At 37.8% G+C, this 14,289-nt stretch overlaps 2 protein-coding genes across 3 annotated transcripts in view; one reads left to right on the top strand and one right to left on the bottom strand.

Moving 5' to 3' along the window:
* Positions 1 to 3,491, bottom strand: part of acot11b (acyl-CoA thioesterase 11b) — a 34,160-nt gene extending 30,669 nt beyond the window's left edge. Inside the window, exon 1 of the mRNA XM_057840870.1 lies at positions 3,422 to 3,491. The gene's annotated coding sequence lies outside the window, so the exon portion shown is untranslated. The remainder of the gene's footprint in view (positions 1 to 3,421) is intronic.
* Positions 2,595 to 14,289, top strand: part of LOC130918802 (single-stranded DNA-binding protein 3-like) — a 48,308-nt gene continuing 36,613 nt past the window's right edge. Inside the window, exons 1-4 of one of the 2 annotated variants that reach the window (XM_057840871.1) lie at positions 2,595 to 2,821; positions 5,822 to 5,894; positions 7,966 to 8,027; positions 8,122 to 8,206. In XM_057840871.1, the coding sequence (XP_057696854.1) occupies positions 2,766 to 2,821; positions 5,822 to 5,894; positions 7,966 to 8,027; positions 8,122 to 8,206 (276 nt within the window). In that variant the 5' untranslated portion in view covers positions 2,595 to 2,765. The remainder of the gene's footprint in view (positions 2,822 to 5,821; positions 5,895 to 7,965; positions 8,028 to 8,121; positions 8,207 to 14,289) is intronic. The other variant, XM_057840873.1, reaches the window with a different exon arrangement.

Below are 14,289 nucleotides of genomic sequence, written 5' to 3'. Positions count from 1 at the left end.
TTCAGTAGGTCATTTAGATTGTCTCCCTATATGTTGTAAGGATAAAATTGATCTGACCGTTATTAAGTGAATTACAGTACTTTCATTATGTTCAGACTTACACTGACCCCTTTTCACTCGCTGAATGTCCTAGTCCATTTTTTTCCCTCAAACGCACGTTTGATTGGCTGATGAATTGAACCCCCCCCCCACACACACACACACGCCCCCTTCAAAGACGAGGGATATTAGAAGTTTTTTTTCCCGCCAGCAGCAGCCACTGTAAGTAATGTAAAAACACGTCAATGTTGTGGAGGTGGGGGACACTCCACTAATTTTGCTACTGTTACAGTGCTTAAAGTCGATTTTACTCTCTCAGATATCTTGAAATAAGAAAAACAGCTAGATGAAAGTAAGCTTAACAGACTTATTTTAAGCAAAAAGTTTGTATATTTAATCTTAAAAGAAAAACGTGTTTGTCAGAAATGTTCTCAATTCAAGAATATTGTTCAAAACATTATTTAAAATATTTTTTTTTCTTGATTTAGGTGAAAAATGACCAACTTTTAGATATATGGGCTTCATATGAAGAAATAGTAATGCTTACTTAAAGTAAGTGGAAGAATCCAACGCATTAATCTGTTAACTAGCCTTTAACACTCAAAAAAAGATGGCGAAAATTATTTGACTAGATTTAACAAAAAATATCAGATTAAGACGTTATAAATTTGCAGTGTGAAAGTTAGTATAGGTCAATACAGATTTATTTTGCATTAATAATTTTGCCTATCAATTAATTAGGTTCATATTGGTGAGAAATGTAGCCCTGACCCCCATTCACCAAATATGTTTGGTCTTATTAATGTCCCTTCCCCAGCAAAAAAATGTACATGCAGTTATACTGTTATATCGTCCCTACCAATATTAAGACCAAACATACGTCTTTGTGCCAGGGTAAGAGTCGGGAAAATCATAGGTAATCTGTACCCACAATTTAGTAATCTGTAGTAAACTGTGGGTATCTGTACCCACAGTTTAGTAATCTGTAGTAAACTGTGGGTGAAGATTACTAAACTCCGCGAATGACCTAGAGTTTACTTATCTGTGGTCACAGTTTAGTTATCTTTTCCCACAGAATAGTAAACTCTGGGTACAGATGACTAGTAGTTAGTAGAGTTGCCCGATAATTACTTTTTGACCAATAACCGGTGTCCCGATATTGCCAAATCTAAAAATCCAATACTGATATCAAACCGATACTGATATATGTGTGGATTTAACATATTATTGCTAGTTGTATTGTGACGCCTCACTGGATGCTCTAATAGTGATAATGCTCACATAACGAAACCCAAGCATCTTAGTTTGGAGATATCTAATGGTCAATAAGCATAACTGCTGTGCTAAACTGTTACCAGCCCTTGAACATTGGCATAACTGCTGTGCTAAACTGTTACCAGCCCTTGAACAAAGGCAAAAGGCTTCTACAGTCACTTTGAAGGCAACAGGAATATTAGCCCAAAATGGATCATGAAAAAGGGATGACTAGATTATCAGATATAATTTTAAAACGCTTTTATCGGCCGATATTATCCGCTACCCAATAATATTGCTAGTAATTAGTCATTTGCACCCCAGAATGGTAAACTCTGGATACTGATGACTAGTAATCAGTAATCTGTCCCCACAGGACGGTAAACTGTGGTTACAGTTGACTAAATTGTGTGTACAGATTATCCCCAAAAAATTTTCTACACTGGCACGGGGGGTTCCGTAGAATTTGTCAATATGGAATTTATGAAAGTAAATTCGTGCCACCGGATATGGAATCAAATTAGTGCTAGAGACTGTTCGTGTTTGAAAAAAAAAAAAAATGTTTATAAAAATAATTTGTGTTATTTGGAGGTTTTTTTTAAAAATGTGTTTTTAAGCAGTTCTGAATAGGTTGAGCATTTGAAATTCGAAAGAGAATCATGCAGAAACTGTTTTTTACTGTCGTATTGGTAATAAACGCAGCTATAAAAAAGTAAGAATTTTAATAATGGTGTCCATTTTCAGAATGTTTAATTGGGAATCAATTTAATCAGTTGATAATTAAATTTAAAAATGTAAATTAAATTTACAAATTTTAATGAAATTGATGGTTGTATGTCTCCGTGTGCCCTGCGATTGGCTGGCAACCAGTTCAGGGTGTCCCCTGCCTACTGCCCGTAGTCAGCTGGGATAGGCTCCAGCACCTCCGCGACCCTCGTGAGGAAAAAGCGGCATGGAAAATGAATGAATGAATGAATAATTAAATTTCAGTTAACAATAAAGTTAACTCATTCCTTGCCATTGACGTCAGACGTCCAATTCATTTAAAACGGGAGGAATGGCTGTGAATGCTCATGTATCAGTAAAATGGAATGGAGGTCTAGCGCCGTCAGTGGCAGCCAATTAATTAAATTCCTTTCAGAATTCAAATTATGAAGTAAACTGCTGCAAAACGACGTTGTTATCTGATTTTATCTACCACGCAGCTAGCAGTTAGCTCTAGGAGGTAGACCTTAAAAACCTAACCACGCTCCTATTGGTTAGCAGACCCATCCGTCAAAATTTTGGCTCCGCCTATCCCCCCGCCCCCCCGCTTGGACCAAGCTCGGTTGCGTTATCGGGTGAGGAGAACCAGTGTAGTGCGGTTGGAGTGCGAGAGGGTCGCGGCCGCGATGAGCCGACAGATGAAATAGAGTGGCGAGAGAAAAAACAGAAAAAAAGCAAGGAAGCCGACTGTTCCACCACGAGAAACAATGTTCCCGAAAGGCAAAGGAACCCCGGTTCCCTCGGACGGCCAAGCACGAGAAAAGTAAGCCGAGAAGCGGTGACAAATGTGGTTGTCTTTTTCATTTCTCGCCTCGCAACTTGCCTGTTGTTCGCTGGACAGGCTAGCAAGAGGCGATTTCCTGCCACCGAGAATCGAATTGAATGAACCGCCTCTTCTACTACCGCTGTTCTTTTCTCTTATTTATGTATTTCGCCGTATATTTTTTCTATTTAAATTGGGTATCTGTGTATTCGCTTCTCGAATCGGAAGAGTGACATTTTGAATCGAGCGGTAGAAAACAATAACATCGCATGTCTGCACATTGTTAAGCGCTTCCTAAACTAGCTTGTTTTCGGTCATTTGCCTTCTCACCCAGGCTTCTTTCTCGTTGGCTTCTTTGCAGACGCGTCGTGTTTTTTATGCACGAGATACTGTTGCTTCCCCCCACACTTTGTGTACTAGAGCCCTGTGCAAATGTTTGTGGCACAGCCTGCTTGGCAGCCATTGTTCACAAGGCCTGTCTTCACTACATGGAAACACGATGGACTATTTTGTCGATAACAATCATATCCATGTATTAGTCAACTCATTGTCCTAAGCAATACGACAATTCATTGCGCTGGAGGAGCTGTTTTGGCTTACCTTTACATTTTTCTGCTGCGACTTGCATTTTTTGGTTTACAGAACACAATTAAACCTTACTAGAAAACTACTGTGCCTCACTAGTACCACTACTACTTGTAAGCATCTGTCATGCTAGTAAGTAGCCACCTTATCAAGACTTGCTTAAAGGGACAGACAAACAGTGGAAGGAAACTTGTTTAATTAATTGACAAAGAAAAATACACCGAATTTAACATTCTGATCAATAAAAGACCGTATTTCCATTAGGTGGTCCCTGACATGAGGGCAGACATTTTATCGAAGCTGTTACTGTTTTAGCCAATCAAATGTGAGTATCCCAGATAAACCACCCTTCTTTGTGACGTCAGTAATACCCGTCGTCCGATGCACCTGTGTGCGAAGATATAACTGATGTCAGAAAATGGTTGCGCTTGTAAGCTTGGGATGGGAATCTTTGTGTACTTCCCGATACAATATTCACGATGCAAGGTTCACGATAACGATTATTAAACAATATAACGATTAGGGGTGTGCCATCTTAGGCACCCCGCGATTCGATTACGATTCAGGGTGCTAAGATTCGATTACTAAACGATGATCACGGTATTGACGATGATCACGGTTATCACGACTATCGATGAATCGTACATTACTAATTAATAAAGTAGCCAAACAAATTTATGTCCATTATTTATTTAAAATATCCTAATGATTCAACAGGAACGATGGAAACTTGCCCATACAACAAAAAGCTGCCATTAAACTACTTTTTTTTTTTTTTTTTTTTTTCCCACAAGAAAGTGCAAAAATGTTAGCTGTTTCTAAGGCAGTAATTATTTCTCTCAACAATACAATAAAATTTACACTGTTGGAATGAATTCCACATTTTCTGGAAACAAAGTGTCTTTAGAAATAAGACTTTTTTTTTAACCAATATACTTTGTTTTCAGAGATTTCTGTATTATTTCACATTTTTGTAGTGTTACCACTGTACTTAATCCTGGTTTTAAACGTTCTGCATCCGGAGTAACTTATGTACACCACCAAACAACGCGTAACTTAACATGGAATTACATGTTAGCGAAATCGTTAATTAGCATAGCGCTTGGCACTAACTAGTAACATCTCAAAAACAACAACAACAATAAAGGCTAAACAGTACAAGATGGTTCGTGTACTCACCTCTGATAGACGGAAACACAACTTAGCAAAACATTAGGGACTTTTTCCAATTAACACGACTAGAACCTATTACTGGACAACTAAAAGGCAATGAACTATCACTCTTCCCCTCTTGCTCTAAAAAATAACTTGCACACCGAAGGGCGACCGCAGGGTACCTGCCTGTCTCATACACAAATTTATTTTCCAGTCTTTTGAGAAGGAGTAAATCTCTCGCTTAGTAACAAGCAGCAGCATCATAACGTTGTGCGTAAGTCTGTTAAAGGTGTCTGGGCGGCAGACATGTCTTGAATTTCATTCCGCTACGAGCGGCTGTCATAGAGTTATTAGGGAAAATCATCATTTTTGAACATTTATGAATCGTAATCGAATTGTCACGTGTCGAATCGTGATGCATCTAATAATCGATTTTTTGGGGGGGCACTCCCTTAATAACGATACAACGATTATCGATACAAGGGTCAGGAAATCCACCATATTCTACGATACAACTATTAAATAGAAATAGAAATAGATTTTTTTTTTTGTTTGCTTTTGTTTTTTTGCACTGTCGCAAAAAATCTGTCAAAAACTTTTGTCTTCCTCAAAGTCTATAAGAGTATATCAATGGATCAGTTCTGTAAATAAATGCAGCAATACTATATTATTGCAGGATTCTTGTAAACAAATGGGTGTCTTAACTTTTGCGTGCCAGTGAAAACTATAGACTTCCAATTCATTTCAAGTGAGAGGACTGACTTTGAATGGTTGTATTTAAGTGCCACTGAGATCATCCTAAGCCTCAGCCTAATCAAAATGAATTGGATGTATTACGCCGTCAATGACAGCCAATGAGGTAACATAGAGACTATTCTGTTGGAAAATTTTGGTAGCAACCTGTTGGATCCTTTATAAAAACGATAATCAATTCTTGGCAGAAAATATCGATAACACATTGGGATACAAAATATAGTGATATTTCACCATTTCAATATATTTTCACACCCATACTATAAGCAGTGTCATTTTTTTGTGTTTAAACATTTCGCTTTCATCAGAGGTCCAAGAAATTCTCTACTTAAATACTTTGAGCAACTGTCTTTCACGTGAAAGTCGTTTAGTTATTGTCTGTTCCTTTAAGGCTGTCCTCACTTATAGAAACGATTCATAAGTACATGGATTTTACAAGTGTCTTTGAGTTTTCACTTAGACTTTGAAATAAAAGTGTTTTTTTTTGTTTTTTCTTTTCTTGCACAGGTTGGCTCTTTACGTCTATGAGTATTTGCTTCACATAGGGGCACAGAAGTCTGCACAGACATTTTTGTCAGAGGTAGGTGCCCTTTGAGGACATTGTTTCTCACTAACATTTTTGCATATCTGTGTACTGGACTACTAATAATCAGTAGCCGCCCTCAAAATACAACATATAGGTAGATCTCTGGAAGATCTCAGTTTGTTCTATTGAAGCAATTAATTGAAATTGAACTGTTTCTCAAGAAACTGCCTTGCTTGCCAAAAATATTTTTATATACAGAGTTCACTCGTCAGTCAACTTGGACATGCCATTACTTACAGTCCTTACAGTTACATAACTACAATATACCAGATCAATTTCAGTTGTTTACACATCCGGAATAAATATTCAACAAAAATATACCGTTTATTTAGTTTTAAGTGAGAACATATTCCAAAATGACTGCAAACAAAGCCTTTTCTTGCTCTAGGCGGTGTGATCAGTGTTACAATTCGTGTCAGAAGAATTTAATTTATTAATCTAAAAATGGTGGCAATGGATGGTGCATAAAAAAAAAAATCCAACGCTTGGAATTGTTTTATGCTTTAAAGAGAAAATGGTGCGAAACAAACCTAACATAGAGTAGTGTAACGATAATTCAATCTGGATCGATACATCAGTTAGTTAGGCAATGGTCACATCCTATTAATCAAAACTCAAAACATCAGTCATGTTTACATAACCTGTTATTATAAAAATAATGTTTGAAATATAGGGGTGTGCCATCTTAGGCACCCCACGATTCGATTCGATTATGATTCAGGGGGCTACGATTTGATTCTTGAACGATGATCACAGTATAGACGATGATCACTGTTTTTACGATTATCACGATTATTGATGCATCGTGCATTACTAATTAATATAGTAGACAAACAAAATTTTGTCTATTATTTATTTAAAATATCCTGATGATTCAACGGGAACGATGGAAACATGCCCATACAAGAAGAACCTGCCCTTAAGCTGCTTTTTTATTTATTTATTTTTACAAGAAAGTGCAAAAACATTAACCATTTTAAAGGGAGTACTTATTTCACTCAACAATACAAAAAAATTTACACAGGTGGAATCAATTACACATTTTCTGGAAACAAAGTGTCTGTAGAACCAATATACTTGTCTTTTAACCAATATACTTTGTTGTCACAGATTTCTTTACTATTTCGCATGTTTGTAGCGTTACCGCTATACTTAATCATGGTTTTACACGTTCTGCATATGAAATACACGTTAGTGAATTTGCTAATTAGCTTAGCGCTCGGCGCTAACTATTAACACCTCAAAAACAACAACAATAAAGGCTGAACAGTACAAGAGGGTTCGCGTACTCACTTCTTGTAGATGCACACAGGTCTTAGCGACACACTCAGGATATTTTTCGATTGAAAGGACTTCAAACTACAGCTGGACATCTGAAAGACGAGGAGCAACATACTATCTCACTTCCCCTCTTGCTCTAAAAGATAACGTGGGCAGGACCCAGCGCGCTTCTGTCCTGCCTGTCTCATACACAAATTTATTTTGCAGTCTTTTGAAAAAGAGTAAATCTCTCACTTAGTTACAGGCGCATCGATTATAACGTGCGTGCGTCCATTAAAGGTGTCCGGGCGGCAGACGTGTCTTGAATTTTGTTTCGCTACGAGCGGCTGTCATAAAGTTATAAGGGAAAATCATCGTTTTTGAGCCTTTATGAACCGTAATCGAATCGTCACGTGTCTAATCGCGATGCATGTAATAATCGATTTTTTGGAACTCCTCTATTGAAATATCTGAAATATTTAATGACAAAAATGGTCAAATCCTGTACATCAGAATTGCTATGTGAGTGAAAAAATACAAATTAAATCAATCAAAGGCCCTTGGAATCGAATTATAGCAGACTGTAAAATTTGTTAAATATCTAATCGCTGTTTACAGAATTGATATTGTATTGTCATGGAAGTGTTGATTTACATACCTGCTAACGTACAGCATGTCTCTTATTGCGCAAATGGTCAAGTGTAGACACAGCCGCTGGTGCACTTTTAGTCACTAGCATTGCCTCTTCTCTCTCGTTTTGGTCATTTCATGCAAAGCGTATTAAAATTGCAAACATTGTCTCTAGATACGATGGGAAAAGAACATAACACTTGGAGAACCTCCCGGATTCCTGCATTCTTGGTGGTGGTAAGCAACGGTGATCTCGTCTGCCCCGTGTAAACACATCCGGGGCTTGTTTACGTCCTGGTGTTTGTCTCATGTCGCCACGTGTCTTCCACAGTGTATTCTGGGACTTGTACTGCGCTGCACCGGAGAGGAGAGAGACATGTGACCACTCCAGCGAAGCCAAAGCCTTCCACGACTATGTAAGTCTTTTTTTTTTTTTTCGTGAAGATGGCAAAGTTGCTCCAGCACAAAAAGGGGGGAAATCATTACTTTCCTATCCAGGAAAATGGCATTTGATGTGCGTGTTTCTTTTTGTTTTTTTTTTTTAATGAATGAGACTGTGAATGTTCTGGACTCCTGTTTTGGGGAATTTCTCAACGGCTAATAGTTGAAGTCGTGTTATGTGTTAGACAACAAACGAGTTCAGACTGGATCAACAGCCTTTGCCGGTTGCAGCTAAAGTAGCACACTTCACTTGACCTCGGTAGTGTCTGTGAGCGATCAGTTAAAAATGATCAATTATTTTGCCCATTCCATTCTTAATCTTTATTAATGCTTTGACTGCCTTTGACTGCGATATTTGCTGTCAACCCCCTAGTTTAATGGATTGGACGTCAGTCGCCGTCAATGGCAGTGAATAAGTTAATTAGTTAATTGACAACTAATCAGTCATCAAATGATTTGAGAACTATTTTGATGGTCAGTAGTCACGTTTACATGGGTAGTTTTTCCTCAATCGGATTGAAGTCAATCGTATTAATTGAATAGAATTTGATCTGTATACATTAAGTCAAGAGATTCTTAATCTGTGTTTGCATGGCCCCAGCTGACTCTGATTGTATTGTTTTTTTTGAGAGTATTATGCTATTCTCTGCCACTACCTGTAATTTTTAAGAGAAGAAGAGGTGCACTTCCTGCTTCCTGTTTACTTCTGGATGTTACGTAATCGGAGTGCATGCGCAAACCGAACAATCCTCTCTGTCAAGCCAATCCGCTCAGCAGTTTACATGGGGCATGGAGCGGATTATCAATCAGTGTAGACTACCTCTTGCAAGCCGATCCAAAATACGATACAATCTGGGTGAATCTGATTGGCTAAAGTGTTTATAGGAGGCATTTTTAATCGAATTGGCCTTTCAATCTGATTATAAATAAGATTTTTGGACCCATTTAAACGCTCTCACTGACTCCAATTGATGTTTAAATCATAGTTCCAAGCCTCTTAATAGTAAATATTCCTTTATATTTTCATTTTTTATTTATTTTTTTAATTTATTTAATATATTCTAACAAAAACAATAAACAAAGGAAACAAAGGAAAACGGTAAATATTCTTTTTCCATTTAAGGTGAAGAAATATTGATTCATATTTTTAATTATCAGTTGGAAACAAAAAAGAAAAAATATATATAACGTACTTTTCAGACTATAAAATGCTACTTTTTTCCCCTCATTTTCAATCCTGCAGTTTATAGTCCAGTGTGGCTTATTTGTTGATTTATTTGGGTTAATGGGTAACACTCTACTTGACGGCGGTGTCATAAGACTGCCATCAGACCGTCATAACATTATGAAGTCTATGGTCATAATTATGACATGACACTATCATGGGCTTTAATGAATGCTTATGACAGATGTCATTAAGAATCATCCGACAAATGATGTCACTCACTCCATTTATGTCCAGCTCAGATCTTTTACATCCATTCAAAAGTGAGAATTTGATAGATGACACAAAATGACATCAGTCATAAGCATTCATTAATGCTCATGGCAGTGTCATGTTATAGTTATGATGGTCTTATGACAGTTTTATTGCACCACTGTCAAATAAAGTGTTACCAAATAACATAACTAGCAATTAATGAAACCTCTAGAACAGTAACTGAAGAAATAATTAGCACAGAACATGAATTTTGATTGTAATTTACATCTGTAACACTGCAATGCATGCTAGCAGGCATGTTGGACGACAACAGTGTTGACAGAAGGTGGCGGCAGTGGTTGACTGTCTCCCCGAAGGGAGCATTGATGGCCAAATGAAGATTCTTGAAGCAATGAAGCGTTGCAGCCAATTGGTTTAAAGCTTCATGGTGTTCATTTGGTCTTATCCTTTCCTATCCTATCCTGTCTTATGATGCCGCTGTCAAATAAAGTGTTACCGGTTAATATCTTTTGGTGTAAATATCCTATAATACAGTGGGGACAGCTGCAGCTAATAGTCCAGTGCGGCTTATCTATGAACAAATGCCATTTTCATGTCAAATTTGGTGGGTGTCGGCTTACAGTCAGGTGCGCCTTAGTCGGAAAATTACGGAAAATATTCTCTTAAGCAGGGAAATTCAACTTCTCACTATATTTCACTATACCCCGTCTCGTCTCATTTATTTCAACAGAAAAACTAAAAGGAAAAAATATTTTTTCTTTCAGTAGTTGGTCTTCAGACTTTCATCAATGACTATAGAAGTGTTGTTTTATTTTAGCAAGAAACATTAAGGCGATGCACATGATGTAATTTTCGCGGCACACACAAAACGAGGTGGTGGCCCGGATCCTTGTCACCAGTGTTTTAGAAGAAGGTTTATCAATATGTAGGTCGCTGGCATAGATAGATGAAAACTTTTGTGTACAAGATTTTATCACTAGCCGCAATCAGTTATGTCAACTTATACAGTAGTTTGTTCCAAAGTGAGTTGAGGAGCTTCTTTTTGACCAAAGTAGTCCCTTGCTTCCATCTTGTGGTGCCTACAGACCATTACAGAAGCTTTCTCGGGTTGTCTTGGCACCGTTTGTACCTCATATCCTTTTTTGGATATCTTGCCCTGTCGATGACGCACCCACTGATCTGCTTATTAAGTTTCCGAGAAAACGATGCTGATGTCGGCATGTCCTGACTCAGACCTGTCGGTACATGTTAAGCATATAAACCTGAAATAGAAAGATCTCAATTGATTAGTGTCAAAAAGAAAGAGATTTTAAAAATCACAATGTAAGAATTGCCAGAATCAGTGACACTTTTATGAAGGCTTTATGTGCATTGTGTCTGTTGTTATGCTGTGTTTTGTAAAATTGTATCTTTTGTGAGTGGCTGGTATTATTTGTTTCATGGGCAAATGTCAATTGGAATACTTGAGCGTTTCGTGGCATCAGCAGAAAAGGACGCCCGCTCGCCAGCACTCGAGGGTAAGGAGGAGGGGGTTGACTCATCAGGCAGGAAGGGGTTAGTGAAAATGGCGACGCAGGTTGGTCTCTTGGCAGATAGTTGTCACGGTAACGGGCCTTCTGGTGACCTAGGAGCTTGAGGAGCGTCAACAGCGGCGTGCTGCCCTTTAAATAACGACGTGTCTTGTTGTTGCGAGGCAAGCTTTTTCGATTGAGATCGTCATTTTGCTTCATTCGCATTGTGACCTGTGGTTTCAAAATGAACTGTACTGAGTTTAAGAGAATTCAGTGATACCACTACTTATAATTGTCTCAATTTGTGTAGGTTCCTCAAGTTACAAGGCAGGGCTTGGTCCATTTTGTCTCATTTTCAGCTTTTTTATTTAATTTTAATCTAATTCAAAGCTAACTTCTGATAAACCTTGACAAATTGAATAATTTGAAGTGTTTTTTTAATAGCCCTAAATTATCAAACCAATTCCAAAGGGCAACACAAACGCATAACTGTCAGTACTACATTAAACTACTACTTTGGGTCATGTAAGCCACAACATTAACATTTGGTATACAGGTGTGGCCTGCTTGACCCAAAATGGGTTGTCCACATATGTGAATGCCAGGTCTTAGTTAATCCTAGCAGTGCTAGGTTGTTTGGGCTAAGGCTTGTTAAATTGATACAGAAAACACCTTGAAATAGGGCTTCCTTGTGATGTGTTTTTTTTAATGTACGCATGCTGGATAGATTTATCGAGCAGTATGGCCCGCCGTTGCTCGAGTTTGTGTAACATGAATGCAATACAATCCAATGGCAGATTAAACATACTTTCCATAGAGAAGCAGCTGTAATGTAAAAAAAAGGTTAATGCGTTTTTAATCACTGTGTACAGTATTATGGTGAGCGATGTGGAGAAGAATGATGTTTTTTTTTTTTTTTTCCCACACTTGCTGCTCTTGTGCCCCATACACCGAACAACCCAAAGGGACAGCGCCTTATTGAACAGAAAACTGCAGAACATAACAACGGCAGCCACGACTTATTCATGTATGCCATGACTACCCATCAACCATTGCACACATAACACATAATAAATAACAGTCTCTAAAGTGTGAATATCCAGACGACGTGAATTCCTTAGTAATATTCCGGAAAATTGTACATTCTTATTTTAAATCCAGCATCTTGTTGTGGAGTACTCAAAGCCACAACGTATTATCACAGCATATTTAAATTTGTACATGAAACCGTAAAGTTTCAAAGCCAACATGGCGCTGTCATCTCCAAACTCAGGGATATTCCATGCTATTTTTTTATTTATTTATTTTTTAGTTTTAAATGAATTTTCGACATTAAAAGGAGGCCTACAGAAATCAAACCCATGTCACAACATTCTAGATACATAAAGTACAACTATGTAAAATTTCGACAAAATCCGCCCAGGCGTTTCGGCGTCTATAGGGAGTGAACACACACACAGATACACAGACAAAGTTCCATTTATATATGCGTAAGTGTAGATAACAATATTAATTGATAGGATATGTATTTTTGTCAATTATGATAAATTAGGGCTATTAATAAAAACTTCAAACTGATTAATTTTAAAGGTGCTCAGTTTAATTAGATTGATGTGATGTGAGGTCATTAAGGCCACAATATTAACATACAAGTGTACCCTACGTGAACCATAATGAAATGTCTACGTACTGTAAAATTAGGGAAAACAACAAGCGTAAATAGTCCAGTTGGCTCAATTCAAGAATTGTGATTACCGTAAGATTTACCATTTTTTTGGCCCCGATTCAGATACCTGGCTGTTCAGTATCGGCCGATACCATACCGATACCACCGCGTTTATATATACAGGGTGTTCCAAAATGGTTGACCCCATTCTAAATGCCTATATCTCGAAAACTCCTTGATGGATCTTAATGAAACTACCGTAATTTCCCGAATATAACCCTCACTTTTTTTTCCCCAAAAATCCAACTTGTAAAATCATGGTGCGCATTATAAACGGGTACATGGATGGAGACAGAAATATATATATATTTCATATATATACTATAAACCGATTTTTTTTTTTTTTTAATTGACACGGCCACGTTGTGTTGAAGAAACGTATGTGGCGACCCGTTGCCGACCATTACGGTACGTGACGTCACCATTTTGTTTCTGTAATACTTCACTCTAATCGGCCGAATGATTTCGTCCGTGTTAAATTCTGCTTTTTTTCACTCTTCATAAAGCACATAATTTAGTTTCTTGAACTCATTTGCGTCAACGTTTATTGCAGCTCCGCAACTCGGACCGTAACAAACGTAAGCACACAGACTTCCTGTGTCCGTCAACTATATCTGTCCCTTGGGAAACTCAAACCCAAATAACAATAGTTCCTAAAGTTACTGTCGTGTCAACAGCGATGAGCTCTCACGGATTTCCGACTTACGTTCTCACTTTCATTTTACCGTATCAATCCATGGAAGAAACATTTATTCATCATGATGAAACGAGCAAGTTATACAGCAGCCTTTAAACGAAAAGTCACATCTGTTTTGTTTTCTCCTAGATTCTGGTAAGTTGGAGAAGTTGTCAAATCATATTATTACCGTAAATACTGTCAGTTTATGGTAATGTTTTGAACTACCAATGTGCTATGCTTGTGCTGTGTTTCACCAGTCAGTAAAATGACATTTCTGTATCGTTACACGAGCTCTGTTTTCTTGTATTCTTCTATTAATTGGTGCTAAAATTAGGGTGCGCGTTATAAACAGGTACAATAATTTTCCCTAGAATTTACAAGTAAATTTGGGGTGCGCATTATACACGGGTGCGCCTTATATTCGGGAAATTACAGTAAATACACTGTATGTTGCGATTCATAAGTTGTATTGGTTGAATTTACAAAGAAAAGTACAAATATTTGTTGGTTCTATGACAGATTTTCATAAATGTTCAGTATGAGCGCCGCCTGTGACTCTGCACACGTCGAGTCGGTATTGGAGCTCGTGCCAAACTCACTGTAGCATGTCTTCGGTAACAGTTCCCAGTACAGCTGTAATTCTCTGTTTAGTTGGTGCCTTATTTGCAAAATTTGTAAAGGCACGCTGCACTGTCTTCGGT

The sequence above is a fragment of the Corythoichthys intestinalis genome, chromosome 7 (genome assembly GCF_030265065.1).
Source record: "Corythoichthys intestinalis isolate RoL2023-P3 chromosome 7, ASM3026506v1, whole genome shotgun sequence".
In the NCBI taxonomy this organism is placed as follows: domain Eukaryota; kingdom Metazoa; phylum Chordata; class Actinopteri; order Syngnathiformes; family Syngnathidae; genus Corythoichthys; species Corythoichthys intestinalis.
Note: the sequence above shows the minus strand (reverse complement) of the source record. Positions and strands in the feature narration are given on the sequence as shown.